This window comes from Lactuca serriola, chromosome 5 (assembly GCF_051521515.1).
Source record: "Lactuca serriola cultivar US96UC23 chromosome 5, Lser_US96UC23_V15, whole genome shotgun sequence".
Lineage (NCBI taxonomy): Eukaryota > Viridiplantae > Streptophyta > Magnoliopsida > Asterales > Asteraceae > Lactuca > Lactuca serriola.
The window spans coordinates 324,268,388-324,287,623 of record NC_136412.1 but is presented as its reverse complement, the minus strand read 5'-3'; the positions used below and the strand labels follow the sequence as shown (position 1 = coordinate 324,287,623).

General features: G+C 30.1%; 2 protein-coding genes and 1 pseudogene across 2 annotated transcripts; all 3 read left to right on the top strand.

Moving 5' to 3' along the window:
- Positions 1 to 22: 22 nt before the first annotated feature.
- LOC145055127 (pentatricopeptide repeat-containing protein At5g06540 pseudogene) lies at positions 23 to 1,785 on the top strand (annotated as a pseudogene).
- Positions 1,786 to 11,095: 9,310 nt separating this feature from the next.
- On the top strand, positions 11,096 to 12,159 carry LOC145051936 (acyl-acyl carrier protein thioesterase ATL3, chloroplastic-like). Its single transcript, XM_078999764.1, has 4 exons — positions 11,096 to 11,372; positions 11,562 to 11,662; positions 11,740 to 11,849; positions 11,933 to 12,159. Exons 1-4 carry the CDS (start codon positions 11,182 to 11,184, stop codon positions 12,071 to 12,073), a joined length of 543 nt encoding a protein of 180 aa, XP_078855890.1. The 5' UTR covers positions 11,096 to 11,181; the 3' UTR covers positions 12,074 to 12,159.
- Positions 12,160 to 17,620: 5,461 nt separating this feature from the next.
- On the top strand, positions 17,621 to 18,500 carry LOC145050916 (uncharacterized). Its single transcript, XM_078999097.1, has 3 exons — positions 17,621 to 17,818; positions 17,864 to 17,876; positions 18,034 to 18,500. The coding sequence occupies exons 1-3, from the start codon at positions 17,621 to 17,623 to the stop codon at positions 18,498 to 18,500; spliced, it is 678 nt and encodes a 225-aa protein (XP_078855223.1).
- The last annotated feature ends 736 nt before the right edge of the window (positions 18,501 to 19,236 follow it).

The following is a 19,236-nucleotide window of genomic DNA, read 5'->3' as shown; positions in this document are numbered from 1 at the left end:
TCAAAAGGCTATAGCTATATGAATGAACTCAAATCCCCAATATCTTCGCCTGCTTCAAAAATGTTCAACCATGGATCAACTCAAACGAATCCACGCCCAAACCATCACCACCGGACTTGCTCGATTTACTTACATAACCAGCAAGCTTTTAGCTTTCTCCGTGACGTCCGACATCGATTATGCGCACACAATTTTCAACCAAACAAACACGCACACGCCTACCATCTTCGATTACAACTCTATGATACTGGGTTACTCTAAAACCTCAAAACAAGAAATGGGTATTCTACTTTACACTCAAATGCGCAACAATCGTATCAAACCGAATGCTCGTACTTTTCCTGTTTTGATCAAAACATTTGACTGTATATCTTCGTTGCTTCAAGTGCATGGACATGTCGTCAAATTTGGAAATGTTTGCGATGTTTATCTCACCAGCTCGCTTGTTTATATGTATTCGAATTTCAAATCCGTTGAATTAGCTATACAGGTGTTCGAAGAAAGCTCGTATAAAAACGTGGTTTGTTGTACGAGTTTGATAACCGGGTGTTTCAATAACGGCCTCGTTGATAAAGCATGTAAGGTGTTTGACGAAATGCCTGAAAGAAACGATGTATCATATAGTGCAATGATTTCTGGGCTTGTGAGAAACGAACTTTTCAACAAAGCATTCGACTTGTTCCTCCATATAAAACACAAACACAGTGGCTTAGTGAGTCCCAATAGGCCTCTTTTACTAACCATCCTTACTGCTTGTGGTACAATCCGAGCCCTAGAAATAGGCCAAAACATCCACCATCAATTAACTGAAGAATCTTTTACTTTTGACCTCGAGTTTGATACTGCACTTCTAGATTTTTACGCTAAATGTGGAGATATAGAGAAAGCCGAAGATATATTCATCAAAATGCCTTATAAAGATATTGCTACATGGAGTTCCATGATCATGGGGTTAGCTACAAATGGAAGAAATGAATCAGCAATCACGCTTTTTGAAGAGATGACACATAAAGGACCTGTTCCTAATGACATTACATTTGTTGCTGTTCTTGTTGCTTGTAATCACAAATCTTTAGTGACAAAAGCATGGTGTTTAATTGGAAAAATGTTCAAAGTTTTTGGTATTCAACCAGGAATTGAGCATTATGGATGCATGGTTGATGTATTGGCTAGATCTGGACAACTGAAAAGAGCTGAAATATTGATAAATTTGATGCCAATGAAACCTGATGAAGCGATTTTGGGATCTTTTCTACATGGGTGTTTAAGACATAGTGAAATATGTTTAGGAGAAAGAGTTGTAAAACGGTTGATTGCACTTGATCCTAATCAAAGTGGAAGATATGTTGGTCTTGCTAATATGTATGCGGATATAGGAAGGCGGGAAAATGTGATTAGATTGAGGAATATGATGGTAGAGAGAAAAGTCGATAATACCCCTAGTTGGAGTTTTATCGAGGTCGATGGTGTTGTTCATAAGTTTTTTGTTCATGATCAATTTCACCCTTGAGCAAATGACCTCCGTGAAGTCCTACAAGTAGTTAATAAGGTATTAATGAATCAGTAATGGGTCACTACTGTTTACCTGATTGACCCATGACATGATGTTCAGAAGATTCATACAATTTGAAAGGACAATGTGGAAATTAAGAACAGTAGATGAATCGATCTCAGATAAATAAGGAATCAGTGAAATATTTATGTATAATAAGGAATAAGTGAAATATTTATGTATTCATAAGATCTAATTACAATGAAATATGATCATCGGATCTAATTACAATGAAGAAACCTCACATGAACAAGAAAAACTTTCACTTTCTAAGTCTATCATAAAAACGAAAATTGAAGTGGAAAATGAGGCTCTTTTAAGAATAGAAACAACCTAAACTATTTAGTCATTAGGTGTGAGATCTGTATACTACACGAGTATATTAAAAAATAATATCAATGTGTAAACATTAATATTTTTTAAAGGAATAATTTGTACATAAAATACAAATAATATGACAAATATTGACATTTTAAATAACGATATTAAAAATTAAGATAAACATAATATATTTTTTAAAGTAAACTTCCGATAAAAATACAAAGGGAATGATGAATAAGTAAATGCTTCAATTTATATTAATAAAAAACTATTGACATAGTTAAAGAATTGTCGGTAATCACAAATTTCCAAAGACTTCTTTATTAGTATTTTTTAACCAATCTCTTATTTTAACTCTGAATAATAATACAGCATAAAACCGTCGATTAATGAACACCGATTATCTCAAAAAACAATTCCATATTTGATAACCGCCCTTGACTCTTGTTTATTTTCATTGCAGAACATACGATCATTGAAAAATGACATAACATTTAGCAACAACGAAGATTGATGAATTAGAGTACCCTACATAGAAAATCACTTAACAAACCACTTGCACAAAAAACTATTAAAAAATCAATGACAATTACTCGTCTACAATGTTTTCCTAACATGCGCGTACAAGTCCACCTTCTTTGTGAAATATTTATGATATGTTTTAATGAATACAAGTAGAAAACTTATGGAACTAAATAAAAATGATAATTTTGTCTATGTTAAAAATAACATAAAGTAAGTAATTCAACTTGGAATGTTTCTTATAAATGAGGTGTTCAATCCTGGCAAGGTAAAACTGGGAACGAATATCATTACATATACAAAGACATACATTGAAATGACTACCTAATTATAACAATGTAGTTTCAAAATATATTTGCTAAAATAATATATATATATATATATATATATATATATATATATATATATATATATATATATATAATACTAAAATATGACGAAATATAAAATATATGAAAGAATATAAAAGTATGATGATAAAAAAGTATGAAATGTGACTTTTGATAATCTTTATTTGTTTGTATTATAAAATTTTATTTTTAAAGTAGAATGGTAATGATAGTATTTTTTTTTATTTAATTGTTGTACATAAATCTATTCAAATAAATAAAGGTTTTTTTTGTCACATATGACACTCTCATTCAATTTATCAAATGTCATTTTATGGTGATTTTGAATTAATTTATTTTTCAAATGTCATTTTATAAGTTTTTCTACTTTAATAAATTTCACATAATACTTTAGTGTAATAATTACAATAAATATAGTAATAAGTGAATATCAATTTCATTAATGGACTTACTTTTTTATTTTAAAATTTTCAAATTAAAGCTCATTAGTTTATTTTGTTTATTTATTTAAATTTAAAAGATAAAAAATCAATTTTAATAATTCATTATTTTTTTTATTTTCTTATAAATCCAAAGTTCTTAAATACTTAGACCTTTAAATTTAATTTTTTTTAATTAACTCATGTAATACATGAGTCTTACACCTAGTTAAGTATAATAATAAAAATTAAAGCACATTATACTGTTATGAAATACTTAAGATGTACATTATTATAGATACTCCAATCGGTTTTAAGGTATTAATTTTTGTTATTGTATACTGAATCTTTTTAAGTAGATATACATGAGTCTTACATCTAGTTAAGTATAATAATAAAAATAAAAGCACATTATACTGTTATGAAATACTTAAGATGTACATTATTATAGATACTCCAATTGGTTTTAAGGTATTAATTTTTGTTATTGTATACTGAATCTTTTTAAGTAGATATGGGATACAATTATATTTGATAGAATGGAAATGTTTAGATATTACATTTGGATATGATTTTTATTATCTTATTGAAGTTGATTAGAGTCTTAATATTGTTGTGAGTTTGATCCTAAATAAAGTATACAAAATTACATGATAAAATTCATTTTAAGCGATTTGCTTGATTTTTAAAAATCACGATAAGAAAGTCAATACCAATCATATCACAATGCTTTCTTTGGCTTTTTATATAATACTAGATTATGACCCGCGTTAAATGCGGGAACACATAAATAAAATATAAATGTATATAGATATTGCAGAATAATTATAAAAAAATCAGGGTTATTGGTATTATTGAAATGTATAGAAAATACACTGAAATCAGTAAATATATATAGTCGTTGAATGACCTCTTTGTGAACAATTTTTCTGTTTGATTAGTTGAACGACCTTTCTCGTCACAAAGTATCTTCAAACCTTTTTTACTTGTGACACGGAAAACAACTACATATAGCTGACCATGCACGAAAACAAGTCTACGCAAGTATAATCCAACATTTGACAATGTACTTTCAAAATACATTGTTATTTCATGGTATATTGCAAAATAGAATTGATTATTTCAAAAATTAGAAACGTATTTATGTCTATTCGAAATGAACCACATAAACCCCCCACAATATTAAATATAAAGAAACTCTAATAAATAAATATAAAAACAGTTATGTTTGCTCGATTTAGATTTTGCTCGTGATTCATTGAAAATGTCAAAAATACATAATTAACACACAAATTACTTGTTATTTTGTTACAAATTAAACAATAAACACATGAGGATGTTGTTTTTTATTATTTTTTATGATAATGATAAAATAATGGAAAAATGAATGCTTACTTCAAGACATTTGCAGACGTTTGTGTAAGGTCTATGGTCTTAATTGTTGAGTATTCATATCTTTTACATATAGCTATTAAATGGTTATTTAAAGATGAATTAAAATTTCATTTCTATTTCTTGCAGATTTAGAAGTATGTTTCGACCATTTTTGCATCAGATAAAAAACATATAGGTTCTTTTAGTATTACTGCAATCCTACTTTCATATAAATTTACTTTTTCGCATCAGACCAAACTCAGTGTTTTTCAGCATTAGTATCATCCTATATTATACATTCTTGATGGTTTTGAAATTTTCGCTTCAATTTCTCATTTCTTTTTAAAAGTTCATTGTTATTTCTTGTTGCTTTTAGAAATAAGTTTTAGACTATTTTTTGTATCAGACCAAATTTGAAGGTTATTTTTGTATTATTACCATCGTATATGTTCTATTTCATTTTTATTATTTGAATAAAGTTTTTGTAGTTAAAAACCGATACGAATATAAGAATACTGACTATATATTAACTGATTCGCTATAATGTATAATTAAAAATCAAGACAATATAATCATAATTTATTGATGTTAGTTAAAATGTAATTTATTTGACGATGAGGTTAGTTTTTGGTTATTTATTTGGGAAGTATAATATGTATTCTGCATTACAAGTGTCTATCTTTCGAATTTAGCATTTGTTACTTTAGAATTTTATTTTGGCTTTAACATAGGCATGATCATCTTATATTTAATACTTTGTTCTTCTTGCACCTTTACTACCTGTTGACTTGCATTCATTAAATCAAGATTTAACATTTTTTTTTAAAAACAAATATAGACAAGAAACTATTAAACTCAATGGATACGCTAAAAGAGATATGAGATTTACCTTTTGTGAGATCAATAATACCAAATTGGACCATTTTCTACGAACTAATTTTAGAATCGAAGAGAACCTGATTGCCCAAATATCTAATATCATTATTTAAGTCATAACTTGTTATATGCCGACAAAATTGAAAATTTCAGCCAAAACTCTGTTACATGTCATCAAAGTTGAAAAAAGATCATTTAAAGTTAGACGAGGGTATTAATATAAAAAAACTGTCTCTCATTTTTTGTTGGATGTATTTTTTTGATGACATGAACAATTATCAGTCCAAACATAATCCGTAAAAACCATCATAGCCAAATCATAGATTGCTTAATCAACAAAATAAAATATTACAGTCGTAGATGGTAATCCAGTTAGAACATCTTTTTCTTAAAGACCAAGAAATGGGCAATTTATTAGAATCATATCATGCTGATAAAAGTCATAACAAAGTGCAATAGATTGAATCGATAGTTTACAATAAATATACAAAATGAAGCCCTATCAGAGATAGAAAAACTTGAGGACGAAACAAAAAAAAACATGTAACACTACAAAGTTGCAAACATCAAAAAACACATGATGCTAATAAATCTAGAAAAAAAATAAAAGCAAAATTTATACCTGGTTGTAAGATTAGCGTAGAGAACTTGTGTTAGATTCTTTGTAACATTTCGTCAAACACCTAAGGTGCATGTTCTAATAACCCATCTTTTGAATGTAACATGACAAAAAAAATCCAATGTTATAGGAAAGTATAAGAAATGAACTAAACTAACATGTATTTAGATTATGCAAATTATTTTGAACAATCTTCCTTCAAAAATATACTTATTGTTGTTTCATACTTACATACAAAGTTTAATAAAAAAAAATGTTAATTGTAATTATGCAATTTGTTTCTACCATATAAATACAACCACATAGAAAGTTTAAGAATCAAATAAAAACTTTGTCTGTAATACCGTAAATCTGATATTCAAGGATGTTGATATGGTCCATGTATTAATATTTAGAGAAACAGGTAGGCAAGGATGTTGATATTAAGTGTGTTATATTGTTGTTACCGATAAAAAAAAAAACTAAGTTGTAGTTTACATTAAAAGTTCTTATTTCATGGTAAGTATGTTGCTATAATTTGTAAAAAAAAATCACATAGCTATTTCAGTTTATAGAGGTTGTTGAGGATCGAGTCCAAGTTAATAGGTTAAACATTTAATATGAAAAGTTGTACATTGTTGTTTTGTTTGACTTAATCTAGACTGAATGATGTAATATGTTAAACCAAAAAAGCCTTATGTAATGTTTTATTAGATTTCAAAAATAGAAACATAATTTTGTTAGCCATAGAAAACAATCTTTGAAAGGTTGTATTTACTGTACAGAAACATATACAAATTAGAATAGTTATAGTTTAACCCTTTATGGATTAAATTGTTTATAAAATTCATCCCATTAATAGTGAATAAAAGATAAATTAAAAGACATTTACAACACGAAAAAATCACAACATGTTACTGTTAAAAATGGTATAACAATGTACTTTGAATATACATTCCTAAAAATAGTATAATATGAAGTTATTATATTCGAAAATAAAGTCAAAAACAATAGCCAAGTTGAGATAATCAAACAAACATAAATAGTAGCAACAGCCGATTTGATCTATTTTTAAATGAAATTACCGATTTACCCTTTTGATGAACATAGTCCATACTAAATTAATGATTTAGACTTTGGATAAAAAAAGGAAGTATCATGCTAAAAGAATCATTTTAGTATACGTGTCATCTCAATATCTATTGTTGAGTTGCTTTTCCATCCCAATGCTTTTATAGTTTCTTAAGTCGAATTACCCTTTTGCCCTTACGTTTCCTTACTTAAAGGTTTTCTGCATCTAATTTGCTATCAAATTAAAATAAATCACATAAATTTAGGAGTTTATTGATACCTTCAAAAGGTAAATTCGAATCTCCCATCTTTATTCTATCACAAATAAATTTACCTTTCTGCCCCTAAACCTTCAAATCATACTTAACAAAAAATTCATCCAACAATATCAATAACCTTTAGTTATGATTTCAATTTAAAGTTAGAAATGTTGTAATTCAACTATCATATTAGGATATTAATTTACATTCAAACACTAAAAAATATATCTTTATTAATTAAACGAAAGAAGGTACTGACCTTCTAGTGCACAACAACGAAGGTTTGAAGCAGATAATGATGATGAAAGTTATAAACAATAAGAATGATGTTGTAAGAGAATGTTTGAAGCAAAGCAACGATTGAAAATAAGTGTGAGCCACAAATTCAAAGATAAATTGTATATTTATGTCATAATTTGAATTTGATTTTTGGTATTAATGGTTTCCTAATAAAAATGGATTTTATATTAATAGTTTACTAATATAAACAAATTTATATTAATGGTTGATATTTATTTCCTTAATTGAAATGTCTTTTGTAATATGTTTTTAATGTTGACCATTTTAAAACCTTTATAACCGGAATTTTAAGATTTAAAATATGGGAAACTTTTATTAGAATTAAATACATTCCATTTCAATGGATTTAAGTTAATTTTGTTTGACAATTAGAAAGTTTTTATTGGAATTAAATACATTTCATTTGGAGAATATGATGTCATCAATTTAATCTAAGGGTGGAAAACATATGATTGAAATACAATCAATGGTCCAGATTGTTTTAATATATAATAAAGATAACAAATTATTGATATGTTTATTTAATGAGTTTTAAAAAAAGAAAAGAAATTAAACATGTTTGAATTTTGAAGCCAAAAACTATAAATAAGGGAGTTAAATTATAAACAAAATTAATTAGGGTAAATGATGGCATAGATTGTCAAAAGATGGAGATGCTTACTTCGGTTTGTAGAGATTTGTGTGAAGCCAAAACAGATGTGTGATAATTGGAGATGCAAGGAAGAGGCAATACGCAAATTCTAAGAATACATGAGCAAAAAGGAACCAACTTATGGTGCTACATTCTATTATGAACACAGAAAGCATCAATTGAAGCACAACCATTGACATGAGGACAAATAAGATTAGGGAATTATGGTTTAAGAGAAAAAATAGAGGAGAAAGATGGGGCGGCTATTCATGTTTTTGACAAGATTTATGAAGATACCTAATATATAAATAGAATGATATGCTTCAATTGATAACATAATTGTTGGTTTTAAAGATTCTATAATTAAATGTAATTGTGCTCGAATTGTGAAATATATTTTAGAAAGTATGATATATTCTATAATTAAATGTAATTGTGATTGAAATTTAGTTGCTAGATTTAAAGATTCAATAATTAAATATTTGAATTATATTTGGATGAGATGATGTCACCAATTTTATCCAAGGGTGGAAATCATATGATTGAAATACAATCAAAGGTCATGATTGCTTTATTGATGAATTAAAGGTTGTCTTTTAATAATATTTAGGGATTGTCGTAATTTCGAGATATGCATCTTGAATAATATGTCTTCAACAAATAGCATAATTTCCTTCAACTTTGTGAATAACAATTGCAAATTAATTTCTATTATGATTCTATGCAAAAAAAAAAAAAAAAAAAAAAAAAAAAAAAAAAAAAGTTTATTTGTTACTCTGATTTTAATGACCCCGATTTTCCATAACCAATAATTTTTTTAGTCATTTCAAATTTCAATTTAATTTAACTTTAGCAGCTTTAATTTCCTAAGAAGATAATCATCTAATGGCTAAAATACATCCAACATCTTCACATTGAAACAATTTCACATTCACCTCAACAAAAACCTTGATTGATTAAGTCAATTGTCAAAAATTCACAGCAACACCCTCCAGTTCATAGAGTGCACATCGTGGATGTCAATTTTCAAAAATAACAAACAATTATCAAAATTGTACAACACCACCCATCGTAAAAAATAGACGTCCCTCCCTTTCTTTCTAATCCACAGTAATTCGTACGAAGTGTCCAATCTGATTTAAATCTCATATTTTTTAAATGACTATCATATTTTCAATGCAATGTATGAAGAAATTATGTCATTTTTATCACTTTTCATTATACAATAGTACTTACCGCATCACGCATTCACGATGCGTACCCTCAAAGATATAAAGCTGAACACAAAACAATTCAACAATTAGATATATAATAATTTTAAAAACTTATTTTTTTTTAAAAACAATCTAATTTACTCTTAAACTACTCATATATTCACTTAGGTGTTGTTTGTTTTTCTTAAAAACTTCTTCAAAACTCTTATTGTTGGCGCAGCACACACAACACTTTTTGTCCCGCAGCAGTTTGTTTTTCGGAAGTCTTCTGAGCTTAAAACCTCTGCCCGTGTGCTTCTTGGAGAAGCACTTGTTGTACCTCTTCCCACCTTTTCTCACCCCTTCAAACCTAAACTTAAAAAATCCAACCAAAAAACAATAGGCACTTTTTTTTTCCAAAAAGCTAAGAACGATAATACGTTGTTTTTTAGATATTACGTTTATGGTCCTTGAAATATATTTAATATTACATTTATGGTCATTTACTTATTTACTATATTTTATTTTCATCCCTTTAACATTTAATACATTAAATTTATATCTCTGTTTTTTCCTATTTGATTTAAATAAGTTAATTCATTTTAATGTTGTTTTTTAAATTAATTTATTTTAAATTTTTATTGTCTGCAGCAGTATGTAAATGTTAAAAAAAACAAACACGTTTTTTATTACAGTCTGCAGCCGTTTGGTCCACCTCTTCTGCTGCAGAGGTGGTCCGCAGACTTTTTGAATTTTTCCTTCAGAAAAACAAACAACACCTTAGGCCTACTGGTATACAGACCACGGTGGGTCTCGTGGTCTAGCTGGCCACGACCGTGGTCCGTGCACACTAGCCCGAACCACCGTGGTTCTCCGTGCTCGTGGTCTTCAGTGGTGGGCATCACGAATCAAAACGACCAATGAGATTGGATTGCTCATTTGAAGCTGAAACTGTGAAAAAATAGGACTGCGAGCTGGGTATTTTGGTCGGGGAAGAAGACATAGTTTGTATGTCTTAACAAATTTTACCCCTGAGATATAATAAATTGATAGAAAATACCCCTGATTAGAAATCCTTTAACATAAATAGTTTTTAAAATGACAAAATAAACCTTAGATTTATAATTCCTAATTATTTAAGTAATATGATTTATTTAAAATATTATTCTTATTGTTATTATTAAATAACTTATTTTTATAATTAGTATTTTAATATATATATATATATATATATATATATATGTGTGTGTGTGTGTGTGTGTGTGTGTGTGTTTTAATGTATTTTTGAATTAAATTTAATTAAAAAAATGAGGTGGAGTGGTGTGTTAGTGGTAGGTATCCCATGTTAGTGGTAGAGGAATGTGATGCTGATGTGGCACCCACCACATATGCGGTATGTGGTGGGTATAACGGATGGTCTTAGTTTCACAGACGGACTTAAAAAAATAAAACATCCCCAGGTGAACTAAAAAGCCGAACTCAAAAAATTAGAATATATATATATATATATATATATATATATATATATATATATATATATATATATCCAACTTGGCTATTACGTATTACCTTATATCTCATTTGTGAATAGTACTTATTAGCAAAATTTTTGTAAAGAGTAAGGGTGGTATCTGTATATTTGGCTACCACCTTATAAGACTCAGTAGAGTTGATCGCCCAAAAACATCAATCCTTCGATAAAAACGCAGGCGAAATGTCGCTGTCGCAGGCAGTCTTCTCCCCGGGGCATGTGATCATTCCGTCCTCACGTGTCAAAACATCCTCCGACGGCCTCCACCTTCCTTCATCAAATGTTCACTTACTTCGCCGGACGAACCACCGGCGGCTGCCAACGCCTATTCGTAGCTCAACCAATTTTTCCTTTGATCTCAAAGGTAGCAAAGGGTAATTACTAAACTGATCCTATTATTTAGCCTACAGTTTCCTTAGTTGTTGCTTTGTCATGCAATTACAGGGTAATCATTTTTCTTTCTTTAATTAATTGCCACTGTTTGCTTTCGAAATTTAATGTCCATATGAATAATTTTCTATTGGTAGATTGAATCCATTTTTGTTGTTAATCCTTCTTTACAGAATGAGTCAATTTCACGAGATTGAACTCTGGGTTAAAGATTACGAATTGGATCAATATGGAGTTGTGAGCAATGCAGTCTTTGCTAATTATTGTCAACATGGTCGGTCTTTAATTCACATGATTCAATTAGTTATTTAATGAGATTAAAAAGTTATTATCTTGACAATTGTTAAACAGCTCATCGTGAACTTTTGCAAAAGATTGGCATAAATATCGATACAATTGCTGAAACTGGTAACGCGATAGCGCTGTCAGACTTATCACTCAAATTTCTTGGACATTTGAAAGTATGTATTTATATTTTTGATAATTCGAAATTTATTTTCAAATCTCAACTACCCTTAATAGTTTGGTATTCTGGTGAAAACAGATTGGAGATAGGTTTACTATGAGAGTGAGGATATCTCACACATCAGCTGCTCGTGTATACTTTGAACACTTGATCATGAAGATCCCAGATGAAGAGGTTACAGACTTTTATATATTCTTAGTGTATTTGGCTTGTTGCTAAGGTGTTAAAAGACAGAAAAGCCCTTTAATGGTTGTTTTCTTGATGTAGCCAATTTTGGAGGCACGGTCGACCGTCTATGAACCTAACAAACAACTATACTTGAAAAGCCCTTTAATGGTTGTTTTCTTGATGTTAATCCTATATAGTATGTGTACTTTAATAATTTTCATAAGTAATGGTCATCGATCATCATGTAAATGTAGGCCTTGTTCTTATTAGTATATATATATATATATATATATATATATATATATATATATATATATATATATATATATATATATATATATATATATGATCAATCTCAATCTCTCGACAAGGAGAGACTGATCAGCACATATATATATATATATATATATATATATATATATATATATATATATATATATATATATATATATATATATGATCAATCTCAATCTCTCGACAAGGAGAGACTGATCAGCACATTCTACATAAGACGTCTATGAACCTAACAAACAACTATACTTGAAAATAAAGAAGGAATTCAAAATAGTAAAGAAGACTCCAAGAACTAATGGAGAGATATGAAGGGACTTGATAAATTGAAAGAAGTTATATTAAGGTCAAATTAAAACCAATTTTTGCAATAATAAGCCTCGAACAAGAGTACTACAAAACCTTAATTAAGCTATCCGATTTGATTCACAACTTAATAATCTGATTCAAATATGACCTATTCGTTTACACAAGAACCCTAGCTGCCAAAGTTGATTATTCTTTACAAATTTGTAACAATTAAGACCATGTACAGCATAATTTTATGTACATTCTTACTAGTTTTTAAGTTATATATTTAACATCCACTCCAAAAATCAACATACACAAACTTATCCCATATATTAAGGTTAGAATATACTTTAACAATGGCCCCAAATGCTCGACTCTACTTGTTTTAACTAATTTCCTCACTTAATTTGCTTCCAAATAACTACTACATCTATTACTCTCTTCAGTTTAGATAATATGATAAAAATTGGAAATTTGCAGACATGTCCCCACATGCTTTACAATGAGACCTATCAACTTTGCCTAACTACACTTTTGACTCCCAAACTTAAGAAAATCACATGTCCTGATAAAACAAACTTTGGACCAATTTTATTAATTTATACTTAAGTTTTTGATAGTGGATTTGGAGATTTTTGACATAAGTTTTGATCTAATGTATATTATTCATTTAATTAACAAAATGATTTTTTTTTACTATTTTAAACATATCTAATTAAGACTCATAAGTATCAATTAAATACGATAAACAAATAAATAAATAAAAATTTTAGATTTATGGTGAATATATATATTAAAGGATGCGAGCTTAGCAATAGTGAACCGGGGTATTGTTTGGTAGAAATGGTCCTTTTATTATAGGTTACGTTTACCTGGGCATTTTATGGAAATATTTACATTCTTATACACACGTGTTGATCATCGTTCGGATTTATCCGCTTCCGGATTCTTCCCACCGCCTCCTTATCAAATATCTTCGGTCAACCTTATTCATAAGACAAAACTACACAAATGGTCCTTATAGTATGCTGAAAATTGTCATTTTGGTCCAAAAAGGTTAGGTCTAGCACCACAGGTCCAAAGTTTTTATTTTATTGCGAGTTCGGTCCAATTTACTTTAAACTTTTTTGAAATGACGATTTTACCCTTCTTTTTTTGTTTTATCAGTTTATTTATTTATTTATATATTTTTATGATTAAAATATTTAATAAAAAATTACCTCTCTCTCTCTCTCCCTCCCTCCCTCAAGATAACTAGGGTTCACTTCCTACTTCATCCAATAAACACCACAACACTCTATGTACTCTTGGAATGTCCCTTTGTTCATCTTAATATGTTCAGAAAAAAAAATCAATCCCTTATTTTCATCATCTTTCTTTACACATCTCCTTCTCTATCAATAACCCATAGAAGACACACAAAAAAATGACTGGTGTCGTTTGGTAGATTGTTACATCGGAAAGCAACATACGTCGTTGGAAACTATCAAACACCACAAATTGGTTCTTTAAAGTCTTCGATATAGAGAAAATCAAGCATGTCGTTTGGTTTGTGAGTTTTAGATTGGAGCATTTCTCAGATCTGCGATAGGAAAAGGTTTCCAGATAGCATTATGGTTAGGGTTTTTCGTTCTTCAACTAGATCAAAATCAATTGTTGGTCCATCTGACATATAACAGAAACACTAACTCAGATCAATAAGAAGGTATGAAGAAAATCTGGAAACATAAACTAGAGTTCAAGATTCCCACATGATGCTCATACACTTCAAAGAAGAATACCTTTGGGTTTGAACCTGAATTTTCAGTGAAGTCTTTGTGCAACAAAGAAGTTGAAAGCTAAAATTGGGTGTATTTGGTGTCGACCTACATAGCTTACCAGATCCTTGTTGACTACAATGGATGAAGCGTCGTGAAAATTTCTATGAATGATTTAATTTCTCATGATCTGATCGATTTCAAAGGAAACACCAATCTGTAATAAAGGAGATAAGAGACGATTTTTACAGGGTTTATTGGGATTGTTTTGGTTTAGAGTTACCATTTTGTGAACCAAAGGGATGAGAGGAAGAGAAGATTTGGAGAATGAATCGGAAGCCTCCTTGTGGATCTATGTGTTTGTGGAGAAAGAGAGAGAGAGAGAGAGAGAGAGAGAGAGAGAGGTAATTTTTTATTAAATTTTTAATCATAAAAATATATAAATAAATAAATAAACTGAAAAAACAAAAAAGAAGGGTAAAATCGTCATTTCAAAAATTTTTAAAGTAAATTGGACCAAACTCACAATAAAATGAAAACTTTGGACCTGTGGTGCTAGTCTAAGGGGCTGTTTGAAACCCGTATGAGTCAGCAATTTTGGCTGACTCGGTCAGTCGGATGTTGTTTGAAATGTGTTGTTTCGGTCAGCAGGTATAGGTCAATCGGTTGAATAGGTCAACTTGGGAGATGCATCTGACTGGGAAAAAAGACCTCCCTACCCCATGTCTATTGTTCCCTTCGTGACCTAAAAAGAAAAGCGGCAACCATTCTTCTCCCTTCGACAGGTTTCAATCAACACAAGATCACCAGCTTCTTCCTTTAATCGTCGTCTTCTTCCTTCAGCCGGAAAGTTGCCCTCCTTCCGTCCAAGCTTCGTCCGTCTTCTCCGACCAGAATCATCCCATCTTCTCCGGCTATAATCTTCAACACACGTAAGCAAAATCCGAAAACCTCTTAAATAGTTTATGAAATCTGAAAATGCTAGGGTATAACATCTTCTCCTGCTTGTATAATCTCTAGAATCTTAATTGTGTATAGTGTAAGAAATCAGAAAAAAAATTTGTGCATAATCTCTGAAATCTTAATTGTGTATAATGTATGTATAGATTATGAAATCATAATTTTTTTCATTGTATAATCTATGAAATTATATGTATCAAATTGCAGCTAGGCTTTTCTTTCTTGTCTGCCATTGTTGTTCACAAAGTTGCAGCTTTCCTGTATCAAATTGCATAAAAACAACTGAAGAAGAATCATGTGTATAGTGTTGATGATGCATCAAATGACTCATTCATAACATTATATATGTAATAAATGATGAGTAACTTGCAATTATTGTTTTGAGTTGTTGCCCTTTCTGTGAAATCAAAAATCAAAAATTGGTTTTGAAATAAAAAATTGTTCTTGGTCTAATGTTATGAAATCTTAAATTGCTTATGAAATCAGAAATTCATGTTGCTATAATGTTATGAAATCTGAAACTTGGTTGTGTATAAGCTATGAAATCAAAAATCACACTTTTTTTTTTGTTTATAAGCTATGAAATATAAAAGTTATGATGGCAATATTGGTTTGGAACAAAATTTGAAATCTTTTTTTGTGTACAAGCTATGTTGGCAATGCTGTGAATTTTTTTTTTTTTGTTTATAAGCTATGAAAGCTGGATTTTTTTTGTTTATCTTAATAAAACTTATGATAAATTACTTTAAATATTAATGTTTTAGGATGTTGGTTTGGAACGAAAGTGAGGACAAAACTTTTCTTGATGCATGTATCCATGAACTAACTACTAATGGTCGTGAGGGTTCTGGGCTTAAGTCTAGTTCATGGAAGATAGTACGCGAAAAATTGATGAACGAACACGGTAAAGAGGTTGATCAGAAGCAAATGAGAAACCACTTTGACTACTACAAATCAAAGTATGTTGCTTGGGTGAAACTGAAAAACAAAACCGGCAATATATATGACCCTATAAAAAATAAATTTAACCTGACTGATGAACAATGAAAGGAAGAGGGGAAGGTAATATTTCTATAACAAATACTATTATAATTATTTTTATAAAAAGTACTAATATTTATAAAAATTGTAAACAGTTAAACAAATTCGTGTTGTCATTGAAAACTAAACCCCTGTTGTTTCCTGATCTTTGCACCCAACTATTTGAAGGGTCGACCTCAACCGGCTTTCAAAGTTGGGGGCCATCTTCTACACTCCCTCGTCTTGTAGAAGAGTTTAGTGCCCATGATTTTGATGATGATGTTCCAATGGAAACCTCTACACAACACGTAGGTGCAAGTGGAGAATCTTCGGGGAGTTCAAAAAATACGAAAGTTGGTGGAAAAAAGAGAGATGCAAGGGGATTATAAGTTGAAGAGGATATTGTCAAGCTTGCAAGGTCGTTAGTGGAAAAAAATGAAAGAATTGAAAAAAGTGAAATGGATAATGATGTTGATGCGTGTATGGAGAAATTAAACAAAATGGAATAGGGAGAAGAAGATGAAAGACACAAGACCGCTCTTTTGCTATTTGGTGAAAGTGTCGATGTTAGAAAAGTTTGGTTACGACTTCCGCATACTAGTTGTGAGTCATGGGTAATGGGTGCGGGTACGAAGTATGGTTACCTTTGATGATGTTTACTAGTTTTTTGTTGTGTGACTTTTTGTTATTTGCATGACTTTTGGATCCTATGTTTGATGACTTTTTTGGATGTTACTTTGGATGATGTGTACTAGTTTTTTTATGTAACTTTTGTTACTTTGGATGATATTTGGATATTGAATATGACTTTTGTTATTTACTAGTTTTTTGTTATATGACGTTTGTGTTATATGACTTTTGTTACTTTAACATGTTACCTAATTGTTTGTAACAGGTCAAGTATGGTTTCCGGTGGTGAAGTTGTAGCTTTTCTTTTACTTGTGTTTTATTGGTTGAGGTCAAACCGGTGCAGGCTAATCAGAATTCATAGAATTAGAGATAATGATTCAAGCGGGTATGCGTATACGCAAGATTTGATGTATGGAGACCCTACACAATGTTTCGATCTGATGCGTCTTACACAAGATGCATTTGCTTTATTATGCAACCACTTTACCCAAAAAATTGGTTGCAAGCTAGTAGGACAATAAGCATTGAAGAGAAGATGGCTATATTCTTACATGTTATAGGACATAATGAACGTTTCCGCGTGGTTAAGGGAAGATTTCATCACTCCACACAAACGATTCATCAATGTTTTCACGAGGTCCTAACAGCAATGATGTGTTTTGCAAAAGAAATTATAGTACCAACAACTCCTAATCTAACAAGACATAACTCGGAACGACATAGACGGTTAAAAAATACTTTTTCCGGAGCAATAGATGCATTAGATGGAACTCTTGTCCATGCGGTTGTACCTGTTGCTCAACAAACTTGTTATAGAGGAAGAGGAAAAGGAGAATGTTTTCAAAATGTAATAGTAATTTGTGATTTTGATATGATATTCACCTTTGTTTAGGCAGGATGGGAGGGTATAGCACATGATTCAAGAGTTTTGAAAGAAGTTGAATTCAATTCGACTTCTGGATTTCCATTTCCTCCACCAGGTTTGTAATCTTTATATAATTTTATTATCTATCTTCTTTATATAATATGTGTCATTATATAATATGTCACATTCATTTGCAGATAAATATTACCTTTGTGATGCCACATATACAAACACTCGTGAGTTTATGGCTCCATACTGCAATACTAGGTATTGGTTAGCCGATTTTCGAAGCGGCAGACCTTTAACTAGAGAAGAGAGGTTCAGTTATGCTCATGCACAACTTAGAAATGTTATTGAGCATCCTTATGGTGTATTGAAGGCGAGATTCTCAATCTTAAAACAAATGGCTCCTTATCCTTTTACAGTGCAAAGAGACATAGTCATTGCTTGTGTCGCAGTCCATAATTTTATAAGGAAATACAATATAGAAGATGACTTGTTTAGAAATTTTAAGGAGGACACTATGGTTATTCCTGACGTCCAAGGTAGGGGAATTGATAGAGAAAACATACAAGGCATAGAATGGGGTTCAGAAGTCGTTGAATATATGCGTGTTTTGCGTGATCAGATTGCAAATCAACTACTTTCACCTACTTTACATTAAATTATTATGTTATTTTAAATTTCATTATGTTTTTATTTGGATATTAAATGATTTATGTTTAATTTACATTTTGTACGACATTTTTTATTTGTGTGTAATTTACATTTTGTATGATAATATGTATGTTTTTATAATTATTCAGCTACTAACCCATCACTATATATAACAGCAGGGTAAAATGGTCATTTTTCATCATTCAGCATATTCAGTCAGATGTACAATCAAACAATAGGATTTCTTACTCAGTCATGATTTCTTACCCAGACAGACATTTCCCAGTCAGCACTTTCTCAGTCAGCAACTATCAAACGGGGCCTAAACCTTTTTGGACCAAAGTGTCAATTTTCAGTAAATCACAGGGACCATTTGTGCAGTTTAGTCTATTCATAATTATTCAGAAGTTTCTTTCTCTCAACTCTTCGGGGTGTTTGGATAAAAAGTTTTTAGCTTATTGCTTATTTGCTTATTTGCTTATTGTGGTGGGAATAAATATTTTTTTTTAAATGTGTTTGGATTAGCTTATTGCGGTGGGAATAAGCAATAAACAATAAACATTTTAAGTGTTTGGCAAACAAAACAGCTTATATGAGTAAAATGACCAATAAACAATAAGCAATAAGCAATAAGCATCCCCCCTTGCTTAGGGGGTGTTTGGATAGGGAAAAAATAGGTTGCTTATTGTTTATTGCTTAATCCCACCGCAATAAGCAAATTTAAGTGTTTGGATAAGAGTCTT